Source organism: Paramisgurnus dabryanus, chromosome 6, assembly GCF_030506205.2.
Source record: "Paramisgurnus dabryanus chromosome 6, PD_genome_1.1, whole genome shotgun sequence".
Classification (NCBI taxonomy): domain Eukaryota; kingdom Metazoa; phylum Chordata; class Actinopteri; order Cypriniformes; family Cobitidae; genus Paramisgurnus; species Paramisgurnus dabryanus.
In genome coordinates this window covers 49198918-49224229 of record NC_133342.1, presented here as the reverse complement: position 1 = coordinate 49224229, position 25312 = coordinate 49198918, and the positions used below count along the sequence as shown (strand labels likewise).

Sequence of the window (25312 nt, the reverse complement as noted above, 5' to 3'; positions counted from 1 at the left end):
ACAACACAATAATTGGGAAACTGCAGTTGATCATTCCCTTTAGCCTCCTCGTCTCCATCTCAGAACGGTAGCGGCTCAATTATTTAAATGACTGGTTTAGGAATGTATTTAATCCAGACTCAATCAAGTCTTCCTCTCTTTATACAGGACAACAAAGTGAACGGTGTAACGGACTCCACACGCATCATGGGCTATTCGTTTCTCTACCCAGCTGTCCTACCTCGTCCATACGTCAACACGCTTCCATTAACGGCCAGAGATGAGTTCTTCATCCTGGGCAGCAGAGGTCTGTTTGAGGTCATGGACCCCGCCGAGGCCGTGGAAGCCGTACGGAAAGTCCCAGATCCTTTGGCGGCCGCCAAGAAGCTGTGCACTCTAGCGCAAGCGTACGGATGCACCGACAGCCTCAGCGCTGTTGTGGTTCAGCTCAGCGTCGCTGAAGATTGCTGCTGCTGTTGCTGCTCTGCGTCCTCTGAGCCGGCCTCCGGAAGCATCCATCCCACACCACAACCCCCTCCTAGCCCCGGGCCGGGCCTGTACCCACCCTCCTCCGCCGCCGTGCCTCCGTCCTCGTGCAGCGAGATCAGTTCCGAGGTCAGCGCTTCTGAGATGAGTTCCGAAGTGGGATCCACCGCTTCCTCGGATGAGCCGCCAATCCCGCTCCAGGAGGCTCATCTTCACCTTCATCCGCAAATTCACCTGCCACAGCTGCAGCAGATTGCACGCTTACCCTGCTGCACGCTTCACTTAGCGCCCAACGCTCCCGGCTCGTTCCAGAGGCAGCTCTCGGGTGCGATGTATTCTAGCGCGCTTTCGGACAACGGCCTAGACAGCGAGGACGAGGAACCCATCGCCGGTGTTTTCTCCAATGGCAGTCGAGTGGAAGTAGAAGCGGATGTTCACTGTCTGGGCCACCTGCTGTCTTTTCCACCAGCTCCACCCTGCACCCCAGAAGTCTCAGAGAAAGCTTCAGGGCCTTTGCTGGAGGCAGCCGAGGAGATCGACAATGAAGGAACTCTGAAGCAAGAGGACAAAGTCGGAAAACACGCCGGAATGGATGAGTGGACCAAGACGTTGGGAAAGAGGAGAGGCAACGGCTCTGTCGCGCCACAGGAAAGAAGCCATAACTTGATCGAGGTAGCGGCTGAGGCTCCTTCGAAGAAATCCGGGGGTTATTTCACCGCCCCTGCTCAACCTGACCCCGACGACCAGTTCATCATTCCTCCAGAGCTAGAGGAGGAGGTCAAGGAAATCATGAAACAACATCAGCAGGACCAACAGAGACCAGACAAAAGCGAGCGACCTGCGGATTACTACGACACGCCGCTATGAGACAGCACTCGCTGTATGTCTGCAGCAGGTGGCTGCCGTACAAGACTTTCGTTCTCAGTCACCTCTATGTCGTTTCAAACCTGTATGGTGCAATTGTTTCTCTAAAACACAACAGGGTGAAAAACCTTCACACGGCTCTTTTCCATATGACAACAACGTTTATAGTGACCACAAGCGTGGGTTAAGTATTGATAAGTTCTCGCTGTGACGTGTCATGAACTACAATCATGAATAATCTTCCCCTTTGCACCTAGACCGCAAATTGAATGTAGTTTAACAAACCCACAGCTTCAGAAGACTTATATTGCACAAATCTTTGGTCTTTTTCTGATGTTTTGTCACCTGCTTGACAAATGTGGTTGCTATAAACAGTTAAAACAACGACAAATGATCCTTGTGTAAAGATTCTTGAAAATAAATTGCTTCTGAAAGGGTTTGAAACGACATGACGGTGAACGAAATGTTTTTAAAGACTGTACACGGTGCAGTATTTCGACTTCACGTGGAGTCTGCAAGAGACAGCTGTCAATCATCTAGCATGCTAACATGTCAGACCTGTGACCGCTCCTGAAAGGTCTTAAGACAAACAGGCTGGGATGTGTATGATGCCACTTCCCTTTAAGAGAAGACGGAGTGATCGTCTTTAAGTGTTTCACTAGAGTTTCACTACTGATTAATGACCGTTTAACTTTGTTTTTACCCTTGTTATTCAACACAACACTAGCATTGCGACGTAACTGTCGATACCAGCATCAAAACTATGGATATTTTTTTCAGTTTTTTTTTTCGTTACCATATCTTTTGATGCGAGAAACGAAACAACAGACTTCAAATTGATTTAAAAGCGAAAATGATGTTGAGGTAAATTGTGTTTGGTATGGTACACACTAGTAATACTGTTGTAGATAGAGCACTTGAAGTTATACTGTATCTCTTCAGTAAATCAAGGCGTCAGGCCTGTATAAAACTAGAGATTTAGTGGAAATTTGAAAGACTAACTCCTAGGAGTTGCTTACTCTTTTATAGTGACTTTGTCACTTTTTACTAATCTTCTCTGCGAGAAATGATTTTTTTCCTCTTTCCAATGATTGTAAATAAGACAAATATTGTATACCAATGCTTTTTAAGAGAACTTTGTGTTTAGAGATGACCCTTTATGCCAATCAATAGATGTATATGTGTCAGAAACATATGCACAAACACACACACACACGACTTGTGCTCACTCTCTCAAAACACACACACAGACAGACACACAACACATGTTGCTCATCTGTCTCCTCACACCAGCATGACTCTGTCAAGTCCTGTAATGCAGACCAGTTTAACTGTAAGAAATTGTACTTAATCCAACCACACAAAAGTTCCTGATTTTGTTATAATAAATTTTAAATTTATGACTATAAATTTAACCTTGTGGTGCTTTCTGGTGTGATTTTGTCTAGATTTTTAAGTAGGGGACAATGTGAAACCCCAACACAAAGCTGTGGGGTCTTGTATAAAACTGAAGGGGGCTTTATCAGGGACGTGCACAGGGGTTGCTCAGGTTGCCCGGGCAACTGCCCATATGCCCTTCTCGACTCAAGTTGCCCTTCTGAGGTGGAAAAAAATTAATTGTACTTTTACTTTGTTACACTGTATTTTAATTAATTACAAAATGTGTATTTTAATTTTTAAATTGCCATCTCGTGTTCCTGGGGCATTCACGAATTAAGTTTGGTTTGAGTCGATTCCTTACAAAGTATTGCAAATAAATGAGTCTTTTGAGTCGATTCTTTACAAAGCAAATGGGCCAAACGTTTTAAATTGGTTCGCGAATACGTTTGAATGAATCTTTGCAAAAACTGAATCGTCTCATGCTGTTTTACTCGTAGCCATGGCCGTATCCACCATTGAGGTCCGGACCTCGGTCATTATCTGACGCTCGTCTTATTTGACTCAACGCTTAGCACTCATTTGGCTTCTTGCGGCGCCGCACAGACTGATAGGCATGTGACGTCTTAGCACTGCGAGACCGATTCAACAGTAAATAGGGTTGTTCGAATTAATGCTGCGCCGCAAGAACCGACAGACGGATGACGTCAAAGTACCGTGAGAACGATTAGAGAAATCACACAACGTCGCGCTCTCGCTGTGCTTCGATGTCATGTGTCTATTGGTTCTTGCAGCGAGCATGAAGTCGACCAAGCCTATTGACTCAGTATGCTTTTAAATAGATCTTGCGGTAGTGTGATGTCACAGGCCAACAGGTCTGCGCTGCACCCCATTAAGTAAGATTAAGTCAAAATTATTCCGAGATGACCAATCAAATCAAACCAGGCAGACAGAGGTGCAACTCAAAGGAAGACAGATGCTCAGTTAGTGGAAGTGCAAGAAAGATATCAAGTAATCAAACGCTAACTATTATACAGCAGTTTATTGTCAAGGTGACAAGACAAGAAACATTACTGCAGTGTTTATAGAGCGTATTTATTAACAAAATTCAACCTTTAATTCTTGAAGAGATCTTTATACTGTATAATGATTAGATTCACTATGTTGTATGGACTGCTGCGAAGCTTGAACTTGCGACGTATTACGTGCGCAGTACAGCTTCATCCACCGGTAGCGCGTGTGCATGGAGTTTACATGAGCCCATGTTCATCTTTCGGCTTAAACATTTTATTGCATACGGTCTTAAAGGCTAATAAACAGTACCTGTTGAAGTCATTAAAGTTAATTAAATAACAAAAGAAGATAAAATCACCCACTGGTCCTGACTGTAAGTTCTTCACTCTAAAAAAAAATATTGGGTTGTTTTTAACCCAGGGCTGGATAACTATAGGACAGAACACATTTCTTGGTTAAAATGACCCAAATAATGGGTTGTTTTAACATGGTTGATTAACAATAACCCAGCAGTTGGGTTAAAACAACCCAGTATTTGGGTCATTTTAACCAAGAAATGTGTTCTGTCCTATAGTTACCTAGCCCTGGGTTAAAAACAACCCAATATTTTTGGGAGTGTTCCTATAGTGTTGAGCTCTGCTATTTGAAGTTTAAGGTTTATGATGGAATTTTGATTTCCCGAACAACTTTCACCAAAGTTACTGCAGTTAACATGAAGCCTTTCGCTTCATTAAAAGACAGTAAATCAAATGTAAGAAGTTTAAAATTCAGCCTTGCGTTATGTTTTCATCTAACAGTTTGTATAATGCATGCAGTAGCCTTATGCAAGCAGGGCAAGACGAATATTTATCTAATGTGGGGTAAAGAAATCATAGATTCATTTATGTTTTTTTAATAATTACAGTTTTCTTTAATGGGATACTGATGTTGTATTTAGGTGTTAAACGCGTGCAAAGTCCAGAAACACTGTAGCACAGATTGAAGAAAATCCATCGATGATTGACGTCTGATTCGCTGTATACTGTACTGTATGACGTAAGTGCTTCTCACAAAACACACGTGACATGAGATTAACAACATAAGAAAACATGAGTTTTGTCTAAAATCAGTTTGTGTAAACTGTCGATGTCCTCAGACCATCTTAGGAGATTCTAACTTTAGTGAATGCAAAACTCTTGTCAGTTTACTTGTCTGATATTTCAGCTATAAGCTGCATCAACGTGTGTGTGTGTGTGTACCTAGTAATTATCACGTTGTGGAGACCAATTGTCCCCACAAAGATAGGAATACCAGTAAGGCTTCTTTTAGGCATTAGGTAAACATGTCTGCTGAGTTTGTTTCTCTCATTTCTTTTTTGCAAGAAGAATGAATGATTGAAGTAATGCATCACATTAATTATTTTATTCAAAATGGTTAAAGGGATAGTTCAGCCAAAAATGATATTAAAACCATGATTACTCACCCCTAAGCCATCCGAGATGCATATGTCCATTATTTTTCAGACAAACACATTTTCACTTATTAAATTTAGAGAAACCTATCAGTGACTTGATAGGATATTGATAGGGATATTAATGTAGCGATTTTCATCACTCAAGTCATGTTTTTCTGTGTTATTATTGGTAGTAGTTAAGTTGATTGAGTGCTGTATTTCAGTGTTTTACTTCTTTGTGTTTTGTGTACACTAGTCAACAATTGAAGTGGATCAAAACCTTTTCTAAAACTTGTCTTAAAACCAATACCCCATACCTGATTTTGTCTGACAACTTTGATAAATGTTTTTGATCCACTTCAAATGATGACTAGTATATTTTAATAAGATACTGTTATTCTCAGTACTTCATTTAGCCCATAAGTTTTTTTTTTGTAGGTCAGATCAAATTCCCCTCAAAATTTCTGTGCAGGTCCCTGTGCATTGTCATGTATTATTGTTTTACACCGATGCTAGTCACATGAACATGAAACACAGATTTTAAATATTTAATTAGCTTATAACAGGAAATAATTAATTATAAAAACTGAATATATAGTTATAGGTTTGAATATATAAATCATGAATATATAAATATAAACCTCGAATATATAAATCTAAGTCTGAATATATAAATCTAAGTCTGAATATATAAATGTAAGTCTGACTATATAAATGTAAGTTTGAATATATAAATGTAAACTGTGAATATATAAATTTAAGTCTGAATATATAAATCTAAGTCTGAACATATAAATGTAAGTTTGAATATATAAATCTAAGTCTGAATATATAAATGTAAGTAAGTCTGAATATACAATCTAAATACAAGTCAGAATTTATAGTTAAAAGTTTGAATATATAAATATAAGTCTGAATATATAAATGTAAACTGTAAATATATAGTTATATGTCTGAATATATAAATATAAATCTAAGTCTGAATATATTAATGTAAGTCTGACTATATAAATGTAAGTCTGACTATATAAATGTAAGTTTGAATATATAAATGTAAACTGTGAATATATAAATTTAAGTCTGAATATAGTCTGAACATATAAATGTAAGTTTGAACATTACATTTATATAGTCAGACTTATATTTATATATTCAAACTTAAAACTATATATATATATATATACAGACTTATATTTATATATTCAGACTTACATTTATATATTCAGACTTATATTTATATATTCAAACTTATGACTATATATTACGATTTACATTTTTATATTCAGACTTATAATTATATATTCAGACTTAGATTTATATATTCAAACTTATAACTATATATTCAGACTTGCGTTTATATATTCAGACTTACATTTATATAGTCAGACTTATATTTATATATTCAAACTTATAACTATATACAGACTTATATTTATATATTCAGACTTACATTTATATATTCAGACTTATAACTATATATTCATGATTTATAATTATATATTCAGACTTATATTTATATATTCATGATTTACATTTCTATATTCAGACTTCTAACTATATATATTCAGTTTTTATAATTAATTATTTCCTGTTTGCCCTCCCATAAGATAGATAAATAGATAGATAGATGGATACAGGCATGTGTGTGTATGTATTTATATATAGATAATTATTATACACACATATATAATGTAAACAAAAACTTTTATTCTGCAAACAATTAGTTGCGATGGTTATGCAGCCCTATCGCAATGCCACATCTCACTGACCAATCAGAATCAAGTATTCCAGAATGCCATGTCATAAATTACTGACCTGATAAGAAATCATATAACCAGCGCTGTCCTCAGCTGTTTTTGAAGGTTGTGATTGTTTCAAGTCAACTGAGAGTGAAGGTTCTTGTGTTTGTGGCATTCTGAGACTTTTCTTTTAGGCGTTCTAAACTCGTAATACATGTAGTTCAGACAGTGGCAAACGCTTGTATTTACATAAAAAATCTGTTCTTTAAACAGTCAGCTTAAAGTACATCACTTGTTGAGAATACGGTATTTGTTTGGGAAAAAGTGACCTTCTGTACACCACAACAAAAACCTAAAAAGATGACGCCCAAGGGGATTTAAACAGTAGCTGTACATATACGACCTGTCGAAGTAAAACTGAATCAAAGAATTACAAATGCACTGGATGAGACGTCAAAGGTGTCCCGTTATTGATATGATCAGGCCTTATATGTGTACATGTTTTGCATGGTGATTCCCTCTCCAGTAAGCTTGAGTTTTCTCTTAGATGACTTCTTCACATACAGCACACTGAGTACTGTCAGAAACAGCATGACAACAAACACAATAGCAGACGCTGTTACAGCTGTTATGATGTTGTTTTTGACTGAGCTCTTGAACTGACACTTGTTACCGTAGTACCACCAGTCATTACCCACTGCGCACCTGCAGAAAGACCACACTTCAATCAGTCATATCTAATACAGCACAATAACCAAATACTACACGTACAGTATGATGATATTGTAAATAATCCAACACCAGTGTCTGGTTTACACTGCAACATCAGAGCCACAGTGCCTCTAGCTCCATATATACAGTGATTCATTGGCCAAAGAGAAAACACAAACTAAAGATGGATGATTGGAATTATGGCCTTGTTCGCTCTCATCATTTCAATAGGTATTGTTACCGTATCTTTTGGCCATGATTGAAAATATTATGATGTGACATTTTTTAAATAACGCGAGGTATAAACCATTACACCATTATGAAAATCTCTGTCAAGCTTCCGTACTAATAAAACATACTAATAATATACGTTTTTCCTAAAGAAAAAGTCAGGTAAAGGCGGAGTGCACAATGTTTGAAAAACGCTTTGGAAAAAGGACACACTTGTAGCCAATCAGCAGTAAGGTGTGTGTCGTCTAACCGACATCCTTGCCTGGGGTTGCGTATGTGTGAGGGCGGGGTCAATCAAAAGAAGGTCCAGATTCTATTGGGGTAGGGGCCTGTCTGTTTAGGTGATTTCAAATATCAACATTTGAAGAGTTTCATTGCAAAACGAGAAAACTCAGTTTTTAACATTTTTGTCAAAACATGTTTATTATTATGTTATCATGTTATTATTTTTGTTTTATGGTGCTAGCTGTATTTTTTAAGTTATGAAAGTTTAAATCAAAACAAACCAACTGCAGTTGAATTGATATTAATTGGAATGCACAACCAAAAAAACGAGATTTCTAAAAAAAAATTAAAAAACGGAATTATCTCGTTTTGCAACGAAACTCTTCATTTGCATTCAAACATTGTGCACTCCGCCTTTAATCACATTAACAACTAATGGAGTTAAAATCACATAACCGTATAGCAGCAAGCTCTAGCTTTGAAAGCGGAAGATCGCACCCATCCCTCAAGAGCGCTCTCCAAACTCACACCTCTTACAAGTTAATAAAGGAAGGAGGGCAGTGATTTCATCTATCATGGTTTTACCTGCATACAGCATCTCCAGCTTCATTCGCCATACACACGCCATCATTTTCACATTGCAGAGACACACACGGGTCATATGGGACAGTGGGTGTGCTTGTGGTGGATGAACTGTTGTCTGAATTTGTAGGAGTTGGTGTTTCAGCAGGAGTTGAATTAGTTGGAGTTGCGGAGGGCAAAGGCTGGGAAACAACTAGATGGGAGATATCTACAAGAAAATGTATTTATAATTACAAATAAAAATTATGATAGCATTGAAAGGTAAACGGACTGCATTTATATGGCCATTCAAAGCGCTTTAAAAGTTGCCTCTCATTCACACACCGACGGCGGTGTCAGCCATGCAAGGCGCCATCCAGCTCACCAGGAGCAGTTGGGTCTAGGTGTCTTGCTCAAGGACACCTTGACACTTGGTCAGGTGGAGCCTGGATTGAACCACCAACCTTCCGATTTATAGGCAACCTACATGAACCACTGAGCCATTGCCGCTGTTTTTGAATGTAATTGGCATTGAGGCTGTTTGCCTTGATGCAAGAGGTGGGGATATAATCAAAAGCCTTGAAAAAAGGGAGACATACTGGAATTATTCCTTGAGACCCACTAGTCATCCAGGGGTGCGTTCCCAAAAGCATTGTTGCTAACTAAGTTAACAACTTTGTTGGTTGCAATGCAATTTCCCATTGCCAACCAACTAAGGGCGCACTCACACTATCCAAACCAAACCGCGCTCGGGCGCGTTTGTTTGACTAGTGTGATCGCTCTGTTCCCTGCCCGGCCGCGGCGGGGTTGCAGAGGTGGGCCGGAGCGCGGTTCACTTGGGCTCAGGCGCGGAAGGCTGTGGTGTGAGCGCGATTCAAAAGGTGAAGACGTCAGTTGCGCGACCACTCGACATCATACAAGTGAGAGCGTTGTTGTACATTCCCATACATTCATTTATTTCTCAGTCTGCCACAAAATTAAAATTGGCCACCACAAATAGATGTTTGAACATCGCGTTTATAACTACCTCTGTCTCACATGACAGTTTCTGTTCAAACACCCGACCCGTGGCGTCAGTCGACGGCGCTCCGCTGAGCCTCATTCAAGTTGCATTTAAGCATATATAATGCGGACGTGAACGTCACAAATGTGCCGCCACAAACTGCAAGTCTGGAAAAAACTGTTATGGTGTCCCGGATTCTCGACCTGCGGATGTTTTTCAACGCTAAAAGGGTGTTTGGAAACTTAAAGCAGAACACAGATAACAACATGTTTGCTTGAGACAGCGCAAGCTAGCAGTAAGCTAAAGCTAATATTTACATTAGAGCCATGACGCTTCTCTCAGACCAATCAGTGACCTACTGTACAGTGTTTTCATGTCACGTTTGGTATCAGCTCGGGTCGCTTGGAACCCCAACCGAGGTGGTACGAAAAAAGTATCGGGTACTACGTACTGCACCCAATGGAAAAGCTCCCAAAAGTAAACTGACCCGACCCAAACTAAACCAAACCGTGGGGTACAATGCAATGGAAAAGCGCCATTAAAAAGCAGCCCAACATGGCCTCGTCTCCTTTGTTGAGTGTTTCCAGGGGCAGGGTTTGGGATTCGTGATGTCACTAACCCAGGAAGAAGCTCACTTTTGGCCGTTATTCAGCTGTTCATTTGTAGTTTATGAAAATCAATTTCTGTTAAAGGAAATATCTCCTGTTGCATTGAACTTTGAGCATTGTAACTTTGCAGATGTTGTTTATGCTCAAACAGCAACATTTAGTTAAAAAAGGGAACTCATAAGATGGACCACTTAAAACTTTAGGGTGAGCTACTCCTAAAAGTGTATAAATCTAAGACACAAATGAGAAATGTTTTTGCAGGATTGTTAAAGGGGTATAAACAACTCACCCTCCATTGTGAGGAGAAAGATGGCATCTCCACCCTTAATGAAGTCTCGGGTCAGGGCTCTGGCCTGGGTCAGGTATGCATATGTTCCAGCTCCTGGACCACGAAAGTACTCAGTCCCAATGTCATCTGTAACTTTCTGTCCAACTTTGCGTGGATTGTCCCAGAAAAACATTTCAGACCCTAAACACAAGTAAAAGCAACAGGACCTTGAACAAAATAGCAATGATTCCTTTTAACAGTACACTTACTGAATTCACTATATGAGGTAAATCATTTGCATGTAAATATAAAAAATCTGATTAAAGAAGCCCAAACCGACAATAGTTCACCTTCCAGAGTCATTGTAGGGTCAGTTGTTACACTCCTCTGGTTGGACATACGTCTACGAACGTCTGCATTTTGGTCCATTAGCATCATGGTTATCTGCTTCCAGCTAGGAGGCCAAACCAGACTTTCGTCGTCTGCATCGTCCCCAGATGTTAAGTGGGTAAAGGCACCCAATTCCCCTTGGTATCCAGTCGTACCATTGGGATATAAGCCCATTTGAAAGGTGTAACCATCCTTCGATTTAAAGCGTGGACTGTAAATGGCAGTGCCCATCGGCGTGTCCTCCAGAACTCTTTTGAAGTCCTTAATCCTCCATATGTGCTCTGGGCAAGTGGTCTCTGAAAGGTTGATGTCATCCAATGAAAGTCCACCCATGTTCCCGTTACCTTTACTTCCCTCGAACACCACACGAAACTTTTTGGAAACATTCAGGCTCACATGGTGAAGTTGCCATTGGTCATCAGGGGGAGCTTTAAAAAAATTATTATAATGTTTGTTTTATATAGTGCCTTTCAAGACCCCAAGGACACTTTACGTAAAGTTAAAAGATAACATGACCAACAGATAGATAAGCAGATAATCAGACAATCATATCATGCAAGATAAGCAAGCAAACTAAAAGAAACACTCACTAAAGATTCACCTGTATAAAGCGAAACAACCATGAATTGTGCTTAATCAGTTGAAGAGTTTCGTTGCAAAATGAGATTACTCAGAAATCTCGTTGTTTGGTTGTGCATTCCAATTAATATCAATTCAACTGCAGTTGGTTTGTTTTGATTTAATCTTTCATAACTTAAAAAATACAGCTAACTAACAAAATAATAACATGATAACATAATAATAAAGTGGTTAATGTTTTGACAAAAATGTTAAAAACGGAGTTATCTTGTTTTGCAACGAAACTCTTCAGTTGTTGATATTGTTCCAGTTGTGCTAAAAAACATATAACAGCTATGATTTAAAAACACCAATCAACCATATCTGTGCATCTCCCAGAGTTTTTTTTTTGTCAAAAGAGTTTGGTGGTGGTCCGCCATGAAATGATTAGCACATACATTAGTTGTTTGGTCTTTTGGTAATCTGCATTTGAAAGTCTGAACAGCTGTACCATGTATCTGTTCAATGAGATGCAGCGTCCCATTAGAGTTGGCCTGGTCGAATTCTCGCACCCAGATCTTGAGCTGGTCGCTGACATGACCGCTGTTGTAGAGGAAGAAGTTCAGGCACTGGTATCCTCTTCTGGGGTAAAGAAGCCTGCTCTCCAGCAGCGCCTTGTCCCCCTGCTTCCCACCCACTGTGCTGAAGTGCATGAAATAACCCCTTCCTAAAATAAAGACTCAGATTCACATTTAAACAGACACTGGATATCAACTGGTGCTTAGTTGATCTAGAATTCAAGCATAAATCATGGAGCTCATGCAGTCTTGTGGAAGTTTAATGTAAGCACGGATATATGATATGAGTCGTGTTTCTTAAGTAAATGTAAACAGGTGGGGAAAGATTTTAGATTTGGTCAATAGATCGGATCTGTGCATTAAGACTTGCAGTGTAAACGAAGCCTCAATATCACCTCAGCAGTGTTTTAAACTGTTAGTAGATGTCGAAGTCTGCAATTAAAAGTTAAAGATCTTAATATCAGATCTTAATTTATCATTACATACTTGCAATGGTCACCAAGACAGAAAGGTATGTTTTCAGTTATTGTTTTTTTTTTCTTTTAGGTGGCTTTAAGCTGATAATCAGAATTAAATCAGTATTAAACTATAATCAGTATGCATTTCCTGGTTTTAAACCCATGTTTTTTTTGCAATGCTAACACAACGCTATACCACTGAGCTATATGGCAACACAGTACAGATTGAAGATAGTAAAATATATCCTAATTTGTCCTGATCCTCTTGACAGGATTTGTTCTGCAATAACCACACTGCTATTGTGGTTTTGCTGCCCTTTTTTACAGTGCACTGGCTGGCCAGTTGCTATTGCAAAATGTAAAAATCAATTATTTCTCATTAAAGATTAATTGGAGATTAACAATAAGACTTTAATAAACATAATAACCTTCACAGCCTCCCATGTGGGTGTAGTCAGTGTCCGGTCCACCTGTAGCTTTGGAAAGACGTTGCCAGTTTGTCTTATTATTATTATCATGAGTTTGGATCATTCCACAGATATTCTCTGACTCAAAGTCACACGAATCCAGGAATGTGCTGGAGCGAGCTGTAAAATAAACAGCGGCAATAAAGATCACAGTTTACACCACAATCATAGGTTTTTAATACATCACAGATGATAAACTTTATGTGACCCATTTGAATTCTGTTAGTTTCTGTCTTTAAAAGCTGTGAAGAAAGTTACACATCTATAATAAATGTTTAAGAACACACTAATTTTGGATCATTTGGATGATGATCACTTAATAAATGCTTTACTGCAGTTGTAGAGTCTGTTGAGTTTGAGGACGTCGCTATCGCTGAACTCCATACGCTGGCCAATAACATCACTGAAGGCGGGGATTTTGGTGACTATGGTGGACTCTGTACCGTTCTGGAAAGCTTTCTTGCTGTAGTGCATCATTGAACCATAGTCATAGGGAACGTTCAAAGCACTGGATGTGGTGTCATTGTATTTGTTGAAGTTATGTTCCTTGCCTGTAACCAGAATTAATGTCTGTCAATCCCTTAAATTAAAATTCTCTATAATCATTTCTTGTAAAAATGGTTTGTCCAGAAATCTGAATCAAAGATGTGTCTCTATACCAACTTAAAACAAACTAACTAAAAATGAAGAGTTTTGTTGCAAAACGAGATAACTCAGTTTTAACATTTTTGTCATTTTAACAAATGTTTATTATTATGTTATCAAGATTTCTGAAAAAAAAAAACGGAGATATTTCCTTTTGCAATGAAACTCTTCAAACGTTGTTCATTTTACCTGTTAAGCCTGACTTCATTTAGTGTCAACAGCAAATTTTTTATAGTCCAATCAGGCAGAAATCGATCCTTAGAGACTAACTGCTGCAATTTCACCATTATAACATGGTACAGGCAAGGATCAGAATATAATATACCATTTTAAGCATAAAATGAGCTATATAGGCTAACTTAATGGAACCATGGTGATTTTTCATGTGTGTGAACCATTCAACATCAAAATGTAATTCAGGCTATTAGGTGCATGTGCATGAATTTGGTGAGCGTGATTTTAAAGCTTTTCATCAGGTCTTTATTTAGCCAGTTCAGGTTACATAATGTATACATGCCTTCAGTAATGCGGTCCCAAATGATAGAGACATAGTCATCGCGGTCAGAACGGGACTGCTCATGCCAGAAGCCTAAAGCGTGAAGGAACTCGTGTTCAATAGTTGCGATACGATCACAACCACTGCCAATGGACAGCCTCTGTTTGCCAACTTGCCGATTCCCCACTGAGGAAAAACATCTGTTGACATACAGCAGTAGTCAAGAGTCTGAAAACTCCTCATTCTTTATCATTACAACTTCTTTACATACAGTACATCATTTCCAATAGTTTCCAACACCGAAAATATACCTAAACATTACAAACTATAAAACTGAATTTATTAAGTAGATGGTTGGATTATTATAAAAACAGTTATGTTTACAGGACTAAATAAACCCTAAGCTAAGTTAATGTCAGCAGTCCCACAGTAAACATCAAACTCCACTTATGGTAAAGAAAAAAACCTCAGCTGGAAGCTAGGATCAGTTCACCTATGACACAATTGCATGTATTGGTTAAAAGGAAACTTTCTAATAATGAATTATACATTTATAAATGGTTTAAAATGGTCAGGTTGTACTGTATCTTACAGGAAAGGTCAAGCAGCTATTTAAAGATACAACACAACATTGTACGTAACAAACCGTACCACTGTATCATGTGGATCTGTTGTGGTGTACATTAGGTTTTCAGTGTGTGCAGCAGCTCACCCATTGCCTTTAAACACAGATATATAGTTTTCTTCTCCAGTCCACGGTTTGTAATCGATGCATGATTTCAGCCGATACTGTTCGAAGGCCTTCAGAATGACCCCTTTAGCATTTATCTCTGTATACGGTCAGAAAGACGCATATTCTCCTTATTAAAAAATCACCAAATTCATTCAGTTCATACAGTAGTCATGTTTATTAAAGTCATCTGACTAACAGTAAATTATTTAAAGTCAACATACTACTGTACGATCTGAGATATTAATTTTAATTTGTATTTCAAAATCTACTTTATTTTACTTTCTATGTTTTAGATACTATTTAGGATGGACGGTATGCAAACTGGTGAGAGTTTACTATTTACGTCTAATGGCGGGACTGTTTTGGATGTTACCATGTTAATCTCTTCGTATCAGTAATAGTAAATTGGGACCATAATCTCAAAATGGGAAACCACTTTATAGATAATGTTTTAGTTGTTTACATATATTTGCATAACCGACTGAACCGATGCTCACCCAAATCATCCTCAAGATAATATGGAATGGTTTTTGGCCATCTGTATTCATCTCCAATGATTGAATTTCTCCCCAATTTCTGCCACAGAAACAGTGTTACAAAATCTCTATTACAACTGTTACTTGAACCACACAACAGCAGATGCCTTTGATTTCTTTTTCAGGTTTATTTTCAAGATAACAAACAAACAGCTCTTACCTCATCGTATAAAATATCTCCCTCGAAAAGATCAATGCCAGCAGCTGAAAAAGGAAATGGCCATTGTAAATTAAGAGTTTTACTGCAAACACAAACTTTTGTCAATAACATTTCAGCCCCAACTCTACAAAAATCTGCTTTGAATTATAATTCAGCAAAGTATTATTTAAACGTTTTAGACAAGCTCAACCCCTTCAATGTTATTATAGCAGCATTATTAACGTGAGACAGAAACAAACTGATATATGCAGTATTATTATTTAGTAAGGGACTCAGTGTTAATTCACTTAGGTGTCAATATAAAAAATTTGACACATGGGCATCATTTATAAAGCGTGAAATCAACAGCAAAGTGCATATTTTTAAAAACTGTTTGATGTGGAAAAATGCCTAGCACCATGTCAGGGTATGAGCAGACTACGCACTTTTGCTTGTCCGAGTGCTGCAGGTCCCATTCGGCAAAAATATATTTTTAAATATATTTTTACATATATTTCAAAACATACTAAAAATAAGAAAACCCAAAAAAATATTTGCTGAAATATGTTTTGGAATATGTTTACAATTTTTTTATATACACAATTTTTGCTGCTTGTAAAGGATTTAAACATTGACAGGCGCTCTTTTATATGTCAGTGACATTAATCAGGCATCGTTTAGAGGTGGAAATCTGCAACTGTTCAGTTTCAATCATTGGAGATTTATAGATTTTCACATCTGAAAGTGAGGCGTACCCTTGTTTTCTTTGCGCACATTCGTTTTATGAATCACACGTGCACGCTTTTGAGATCAAGGCTGTGTCCAAAAACTTAGGCAGCTGACTTGTTGCCTCGCTGCCTCATTACGCAATGACTTCTTAGGCATGAAGGCAGCTCATAGAAACGCTTTCGGACACACTTCATAGGCAGCTTGATTGAAATAAAAACAGAGAGCGCCTTTGTGATAACTAATCACATATTTGAAAACTACAATACTAATTCTTACTAGAAATGCAATTAAAAGGTGTAAAAAGTGAAAATATACATTTATTTACACTACATTTGTGCTCCAACATTTTTTTGGCCGCCATTTTTTTTTTTTTACTCGACCAGGCTCGACCTATTACATTCCTCATGCACGCACACGCATAGAATTGTGGGACAGGACGATGGAGGTATCTTAAGAGTTAGGAAGTAAACCTAACATTGAATTCGGACATGCCTTGATGCCTTGGAATGCTGTCTCTGAAGCAGGGGCGGATCTACCGGGGTGGCACGGGGTGGCAGTTGCCACCCTAAATAAAAGCATTGCCACCCCATATGCCACCCCAGCGCGGGTATCCTAATATATATAATTTATACCCGAGTAGGCTCTTTTAACCAGAAAGGCAATGTAGTTTTTCTCTGCGTGTGTTTGGGGGTGGGAGACACATATCTGACGATGATTGGTGTGTGTGTCTTAGACGGGGTGGGACAACCACATAGCTGATGGTGATTGGCTTAATTTCCATCGTTAGCCAACCAGAGGCAGCAGAGTTCATACACAAGCATGCAGTCAGTCCGAGCAGAAAGTCTTTTACAGTGTAAAAAAAAGTCCGCGCAGATTTGCCAACTTGGTGACTTGGTTGCTAGATTAAGAAACTTTTTAGACCCCTTTAGCGACTTTATTAAAAAAGCGACTAGGACAAATCTAGCGATCTTTTCTGGCGTGCTTGGAGACGTTTGGAAACTGCGGTGAAAGGATGCATCGCCCCATCCAAGGCACTCACATGCAGCCCGGTTCTCGCGCTGCAGTCCATCCGTGATCCGAGTCGCACAAACCCGCAACAACAGAGCGATGGCGAATACAACGAGCTCAAAACAAAGGTAGCGGATGCAAGCACAAAGTATAAAAAGCACAAACGTTACTTTTCCATCGTTGAGGTGAAAGGCAAGAATGATTATGGACGTGCAACTTATGCCCATGAAGAAAGAGTCTCTTCACGTGACGTCTTTAGAAAGTAATTCTGATCTAATAAAGCACCTCACATCATCACATGCTGCCAAAACAAATTCTCTTTAGTGTCTTAAAGTGATTAAGTTGAGCATCACATCAGCAAATCAGAGTACTAAATACGGTCATATTTATAGATAAATGTTGCATCAGGATAAAAATACAAAAATTAAACTGATGTTAAATATTGCACGAGGTAACGTTAGTTGCTTGGTAGTTAAAACAACTGAACTGCAGGTTTGTGTAAGTAGTAAATTTATTTTAAGCAGTTCTTTCTAGATTTAGCCCGTCATGTCTTGTTATCTACTGCAGCAATCAAAATATTCCATATGTGCATATGAAATCGCTCGTTATGATATAGTCTGATGTTTTTATTTGTCTTCGTTAAGGAGACAAAACTATTCAGTGTTGTGTATGTTTAGAAAGTTTGAAAGACAACTTAATGCGGCATTTTCCAGGATATTATGAAAAGAAAGGCTGATAACCATTCTTTTTACCAAAAATAATAGAAAAATCAAATACTATGGGAGTGGAAGGTACAAATAAAACAGAAAAATATGTTGTGGAAGGGAAAGGAATAGATGAAGTAATGAAGGAAAGAAACATATGGATGGCAAAGAGCTAAAAAGAAGTGAAAAGACAGAAATCCATCATCAAGTGAGTGAAAGGATTAAAGAAGAGGGTTATGAGAGAAAGAGATTGCCTTTCAAATATGTTTTACATTAATATAAACTAGGCAATCCTATTTTATTTATATAACAGTCTTTATACCATTATGTTCAACCAGTCAGTGTTTTTAGATATTGATAAGCTGTATGTATTAACTTAGTATTAAGACAAAGGGTGCTACAGTAGAGAGGCTAAAGGTAGCTGCTTGGGTACTTACTTATAGGAACATTTGTTGTTGCGTTTATTAATGTTATAAAAATTTGAGGTCCAGTGTTCACCGAATATAGTATATACAGTATATAATTTCTTGAATCCACGACAACCATGCAAGGACGCTTACTTCATTGCCACCCCTTGTAGTTCTCATGCCACCCCCTTGCCACCCCATAAATAATTTTCTAGATCCGCCCCTGCTCTGAAGGCAGCAATTTAGAGTTTTCAGGTGCAGACCAAATTTAGGACATTTTCTACACAACATTTTATAAATGAGGCCCATGATGTGGACATAAAAATGTATGTATGTACAAAACACGACTGATACACTGAATGTAATAAATGATATGATCCCCATACCTTCATTGATATCAAAAAGATCCACTTTATCTTCATCTACATTATATTCTGCAAAAGTAATGCTAATGTGGTTAATAAGGTTTTAAATATTTTACTATTATTAAATAACATACTATGGGTAATATTATTTGAAATTTCGAGAAGAAAAAGATTTAAAAAACCGCATACCAATCACTTTGTGTGTTTTCTAAAAAGAAGAGAAGGAATGTGGAAAAAATGCACAGGAGAGTTAATATTTTACATGTAAACCACCATTTACTTTAGGATTTCATCAAGTCACAAATTAAAGGCTGGCTTTTGGAGTTTAAATGTGTTACTGAACTAGATGGGAAATTTGTACGGTAACTTCAAATCAATGGGTAAAATATTGATGTACTCACCTCACATCTGCCTTGAAAGCCAAAGAGATTTAAGATGTGGAAAAGAAAAAGGCAAGTGTATGTTGCTGCCCTGTGCTTCATGTTTAAACCACAGTAAGAAAACAACTGAATGACAGAGATGTGCTATCAGTTCAGCTTAGTAATAAATGTGTAAAAAGAAACAAGGCCCTCATAGAAATCCCATCTAACAGCGGATCAATCATTGACAGAGCAGTAAATGCACTGCTATCATAAAAATCAAGCTGTCTGATAATCGGATCTCTTCTGTCGAGTATGTGTGATATCACAAAATAATGAAAGATTAACATTCTCAACAAATGATCTGAAAACAAATGTTTAAATGTTTAGCAGGATCAAGTTACAACATGAGTGAATATCTAATGCAGTGTAATTTCTCTTCTTTTAATTCTACCATTTTTAAACAATAAGGTGAAGGGGCAAAGTTCAAAATAATGGTCATTTGATGCACAAATCTTTTTGATTTGCCTGTTTGAAACATATATAGGGTACTTCAAGATATCTAAGAAGACTTCTGCAAAGCCAAGTAAGACATGTCCTATATGTGTTATTATGTATGTAAACTGATTCATTTGAATCTTTGGATAAAAAGACACAATGAGTTTTTAAAATGGTTTAAATTAATGCATTTTTGATATTCATTGTTATATTTTTTTTTGGGGGGGGGGGGTAGCATGTACTGAAAGTGCAAAGAGCCTTTTAGTTGTGCTCAGGTTCTTTTTTTCTCGATTTTGTTTCAATTTTGAAGTCCTGGGGCCTCATTTATAAAACTGTGCGTAGGATCCTTGCTCGAACTGATTTTTCCAAGTGAGAGATGTCCTAAGGGCAACATATTGTGTTGACACAAGGACAACCTTTTTCTAAATAAAACCTAAACCCATCCCAAACCGCAACCCTAACCAAAACCAAACCCTAAAATCAGAGGGACATGATAAGAGAAAAACAATGGTCTAGAAACAGCTAATCCTGGTTGTAAGCTTAAACTTAAATCAAACTGTAAACTTATTTCTGAAATCTGATTGGTTGATTGAAATGTTGTCCCAGGGTCAACATAATGTTGTCCTGAGGACATCAACCACTTGGCAAAATCAGGAGAGAATAGGATCCTTACTAAAAGTCTATGTACGCACAAAAGCCAAAAATAGCGTACGCCAAAAAATATTCAGATTTATAATACCATACGTATGCACACTAGCAAGAAATGTTTCTTTTATAAGTCACAGATCATCTGAAAGTGTGCGTACGTAAATCTGCCTCATATCCCGCATAAAAAAATCACAGCATAAATGAGAGGTATCATCAAATTAAAATAGATAAGTGTTTTCTGCTCCTTCAGTGCTGCGCGCATCCGATATATGCACAGTATTCTCCTCTGCTCTACAAAAACCAGACATATAAAAAATGAATCATTTAAATTTAAAAACATTTTAAAGTAATTTCCTTTTACCAAACAGACTTGTATTAACTTGTACACGTGTGAGTAAATATTCATTTTAGTGTAATAGGCAAGTTTTAGTGTTTATTCATGCCGGTTTTGTTATGAACATCATGATTAGTACTATTATAACCACAAACAGAGAGAGAAACGATTGTCTGGGAGCTTGACGGCTGTATTTCAATACTTCGTCATTTGATGATAAAAATGAACTCCACTCAATTCAACTTTTATTTATAAAGCAAATCACTTTCAAAGCCATTAAAATGGATCAAAGTGCTGTCCATGAGTGTTAATAAAATGAACAGTAATTAAGGAAAATATTTGATTATTTACACTGTGTTCTGCAGTTATCTAATGGATGCGTATTTCATGCTATCATATATTCCTTGTAGTCAGGCCATTTCGCGTTCCCGTAGTGGACAATGTGACCAGCGCTGATTAAATATTTTTAATGAGTTTTGATTTAAGATTGAATTTTAGAAGATGTTTATGAAAACAATGATCACTTAGTACAAGCGCAAATAACTACTTAATTGTCACCATAATGTGGATCTAATGTATGATATAGAGTGAAATTAAACGTGTTTGTGTTATCAATACTTAAATCGTTCTTGTCATATCAACTTTCTTCAATCTGATTTCAGTTTACTTTCTCACCATCTGTGTCACCAATTCACTTTAATTGTGTCCAGAATGTGCGTACGCATGGGTCAGATTATGCTTAGGTGCATTTTTATAGATCTGCGTGGGAAGTTGAGTATACATATTTTAGCCCCATTTTGTGCGTACACACGGTTTATAAATGAGGCCCCAGAATGAACATGCTCAAAAGAAAACAAATTGGAACCTGGGAGGGGCAGATGGGCTCTGTAGCCCCCACTGTAAAAGGTTAAAAATGTGTGTGTGTGTGTGTACCTGGTAATTATCACGTTGTGGGGACCAACTGTCCCCATAACGATAGGAATACCAGAGGGAACAAGCTTATAAATCAAACAGAATGATGTTTCTTGAAAATGTGAAGTAGTAGAAGGGTTTTTGTGATGGTTGGGGTTAGGGACTTGGGTAGGTAAGGGGAATAGAATATACAGTTTGTATGGTATAAAATGCATTACGTCTATGGAATGTCCCCACAAAACATAGAAACCAAAATGTGTGTGTGTGTGTGTGTGTGTGTGTGTGTGTGTGTGTGTGTGTGTGTGTGTACCTGGTAATTATCACGTTGTGGGGACCAATTGTCCCCACAAAGATAGGAATACCAGTGTTTTTGTGACCTTGTGGGGACATTTTGATGTCCCCATGAGGAAACAAGCTTATAAATCAAACAAGATGATGTTTATTGAAAATCTAAGGTACAAGAAAGGTTTTTGTGATGGTTGGGGTTAGGGACTTGGGTAGGTAAGGGGAATAGAATATACAGTTTGTATGGTATAAAATGCATTACGTCTATGAAATGTCCCCACAAAACATGGAAACCAGAATGTGTGTGTGTGTGTGTGTGTTGTGTGTGTGTGTGTGTGTGTGTGTGTGTGTGTGTGTGTGTGTGTGTGTGTGTGTGTGTGTGTGTGTGTGTGTGTGTGTGTGTGTGTGTGTGTGTGTGTGTGTGTGTGTGTGTGTGTGTTTTATAAACACACAAACAATTAAAATGGCTAACATTTATTAGACATGATTAAGTTGAAAATAAAATTGTTTTGTCAACTCTGTTAAAATACAATTTTGAAGTCATCATTTTCCATCTCGTATGTGATGGGGTTAAGTTCTTAAGCTTGACAGTACCCTCCCAGACTACAACACACCTCAAAAAATGAATAAAAAGTGTGATATCACTCACCGTCTTCTGCACCAATGCCATTGAGCATCTCCGCAAAAGCCTCCATTGGATGTTGCGAGGGTCCTCTCGGTTGGACACCAAAAATGTTTTGCTCTTTTAAACCCTATTCTCGAGTTTGACTGCAGGCATCCAATGCTGCGAGCATCTCAGACAAAGCCCCCGTCGGATGCCACGAGAGCCCTCCCAGTCAAATCACTAGTTTTCTCACCGCTTTCCGTAGGTCTTTACGCTTACACTTTTTGGGGATGTTTTTTCTGGCTGCTGTCCTTCATTTACGTGGCATTTTTGGGAAGAAAGCCTACTCTGAGTTTGGGCTAAAATTCCGAGCTCTTAGCCCTCTCCTCGGACAGCACGACAAATATGCTTTATCTCATTCCCTATCGATTACATGTTAATGCAAACTCGTGAAATAAAGTTTATATAAAGCTGCCGTCGGGAGGAGCATGGTCATGTGATCAACCAATCAGTGAGAAGAGGTGCCTATAAATAGCAGCATCCTTCCTCCACCCCATCACCTCACTCTCATCTAGTTTCATTGATCCCAGTTGAAGAGGGGGGAGTACTCTGAGTTTGGGCTAAAACTCCGAGCTCAGAGCCCTCTCTTCAGACAGCACGCCAAATATGCTTTATCTCATTCCCTATCGATTACATGTTAATGTGAGCTTGTGAATTTAGGAGCTAACATGTGGCAATGGCGCTGTAGTTCTTGGGCCTATCATGGCTGCTTGCAGCTATATTTTCTATATTGTTTTTCTTACTGTATGTCTCTACTTACTGTATTAATATGAATTCACTGTAAAGCTGCTCTGCAATGCAAACTCATGTAAAGCACTATAGAAATATAATTGTTTTTTGTTAAATTGTTAATTATTTTTATGCCAACCAACTCCAAAAGTAAAGTGCAGGGATGGCAGATCCTGTTGTTTAGGTCCTTTGTGATATCCTCGATGAATCACTGCTGTACACCCATCTACCTCATTAACAGTTAATGGCAAAAAACAAAACAAACAAAAACATGTGCAATAAACACGTCCAATACCAATAATACTTAATTAAATTGAGCACAGTATTCATCTATTCTTCTTATTTTAAATATTCTCCATTGTATATAACATGCCAGCACATATACATATTGTCTATTTGTATTTTGTGTATTTTAAAATATTTGTACAATTTTTAATACTTCTGTCATGTTTGTGCTGTGGTAGCCTCTGTTATCAAAACAAATAACTTGTATGTGTAAATGTACCTGGCAATAAAAGCTCTTCTGATTCTGATAATAGCTTTCACTGTGGTTCTTTGGAGTCCCATGCCTATAATAGCTTTGTAACACTTTCCTGCCTGATGTATTACCATCATCATAGTTTGTTACATGTCAAGATTTTTTTTAAAAGCTGCACGCTGTTAAAAATGTCAAGTGTTGATTTGATTGAACAGCATGCGTTGTTTTCATAAGAGTGTTAAGCCAATCAGTTTTATAGATTTGGGGAATAGCAGTATCAGGAAATATTATATAATCAATTAACATTAAGGTTAAATAAAGTTACTTAAGTACTACAAGATAAACAAAAAATACTCTGAGCCTCTGCTTGAACCAGACTAAAGGGCAAAGGAACTGAGCAATTAAAACTAGAGATGCACAGATATTACACTTTTTCCACCGATACCAATTATTCATACTAATATCGTTTGGTGTTTATATTAAAATTATTAAATTACATTTTTCTGATTGTTATTCATTCATAAAATGACTATTAATATTGAACATCAAACTAGTGATTACATTTTCTGTACACATGCAGAGCTCAAATTCATTGCATTTTCCTGTTCTCTTTTGATTGACAGGATATATCGGCCATGACCATCGGCCAAAGGTGTCAACACATGCTTTTACCGAGTGATACAGAGTTTTGGCCGATATATCGTGGCATCTCTAATTAAAATAAAATCTAATTGTTTTCTGGTACTCATATCACAGAAGGCTGTAGTTTGCACTTTTGTACTTTGTCCAGTAACATAAAACGTGATCAATTTAATTTTGATCGCAGAAGGAAAATTCAGGTATCACAATAACAAACAGTGCACAATATAAATTCAGACAGCATTCGTTTTTAGGATATATACATATCTGTAAAGTGTTCCTTCAGACATCTGTAGCCTTACAATATCTGTAAAAGTAATTTAAAGAGTAAACCCATGTGTTTATTTATATGAAAGTGGTTTATCAATATATTTCTAGGTCCAGCCATAAATTTCCTCAAAAAGGACTGACTGGAAAACACATTTACGTTATAATAATGTTTGGAAAAACACAGTGGAGAGAGAATTTGACCAGTTACGATGGCTATTATAAATAACATGTCAAATGTATAACTTTAAAAATATTAACCTGCATGGACTCTTGACAATATTTTGAAAATAATAATTAATTTAAATCATTTTCTCAATATTTTCCATGTCAATGAGAGGCAGTGAATTACAGACATATGATCTGATGATTACTGGTAATAGATTGACTAATAGTCTATGATTTTATTGCATGAACCTACTTCTGCTGGACGGTTGTAGATCACATTCTGTGAATTTGTGGAACGTATTTTGTGAATTTTGAATCATTTTTAGCTGAAATTTGTGCACGCAAATCTATATTTTCCATTTGGAAGAATTCTACATTTCATTAAATGTATTAAACAGTATAAGTTAAATTAAGTTGTCTGCCTGTTTGTTTTGTTTTTGTTTTTTTTTCAAATAAAACTCCTGTCTGTCAAACCTTATGTAACTGTATACTGTAGAGGTCAGTACAGATATCCCCCCTGAATGGCTATGTCCTCTCAGGTATCAGGGTTTGAGAAAAATTAACAATGACTTCATTTATTCTTCATTTAAAACCTCACGTAAAGACCTCCAAATACTCTT

At 37.5% G+C, this 25312-nt stretch overlaps 2 protein-coding genes across 2 annotated transcripts in view; one reads left to right on the top strand and one right to left on the bottom strand.

Moving 5' to 3' along the window:
- The window catches only part of phlpp1 (PH domain and leucine rich repeat protein phosphatase 1), an 88045-nt gene extending 85306 nt beyond the window's left edge, over nt 1-2739 (top strand). Inside the window, exon 17 of the mRNA XM_065272960.2 lies at nt 148-2739. Coding sequence (XP_065129032.1) covers nt 148-1332 — 1185 coding nt within the window. The 3' untranslated portion in view covers nt 1333-2739. The remainder of the gene's footprint in view (nt 1-147) is intronic.
- A 4169-nt stretch (nt 2740-6908) lies between these two features.
- Nucleotides 6909-22442, bottom strand: mep1bb (meprin A subunit beta b). The gene is made up of 13 exons (XM_073815127.1): nt 22397-22442; nt 18733-18780; nt 15520-15563; nt 15321-15399; nt 14803-14920; nt 14112-14290; nt 13282-13500; nt 12911-13069; nt 11958-12173; nt 10849-11316; nt 10520-10699; nt 8644-8848; nt 6909-7596 (listed from the first exon to the last, which is right to left on the bottom strand). The coding sequence occupies exons 1-13, from the start codon at nt 22440-22442 to the stop codon at nt 7371-7373; spliced, it is 2187 nt and encodes a 728-aa protein (XP_073671228.1). The 3' UTR covers nt 6909-7370.
- Nucleotides 22443-25312: the final 2870 nt, after the last annotated feature.

Coding starts and splice junctions, on each gene's coding strand:
- mep1bb (XM_073815127.1), bottom strand. CDS start 22,442: ATGGAGGCTTTTGCGGAGATGCTCAATGGCATTGGTGCAGAAGACG. Junction 13,501..14,111: donor TTGGGACCGCATTACTGAAG/GCATGTATACAT, acceptor TTCTGGTTACAG/GCAAGGAACATAACTTCAAC. Junction 13,070..13,281: donor CAACAGACTCTACAACTGCA/GTAAAGCATTTA, acceptor TTTATTTTACAG/CTCGCTCCAGCACATTCCTG.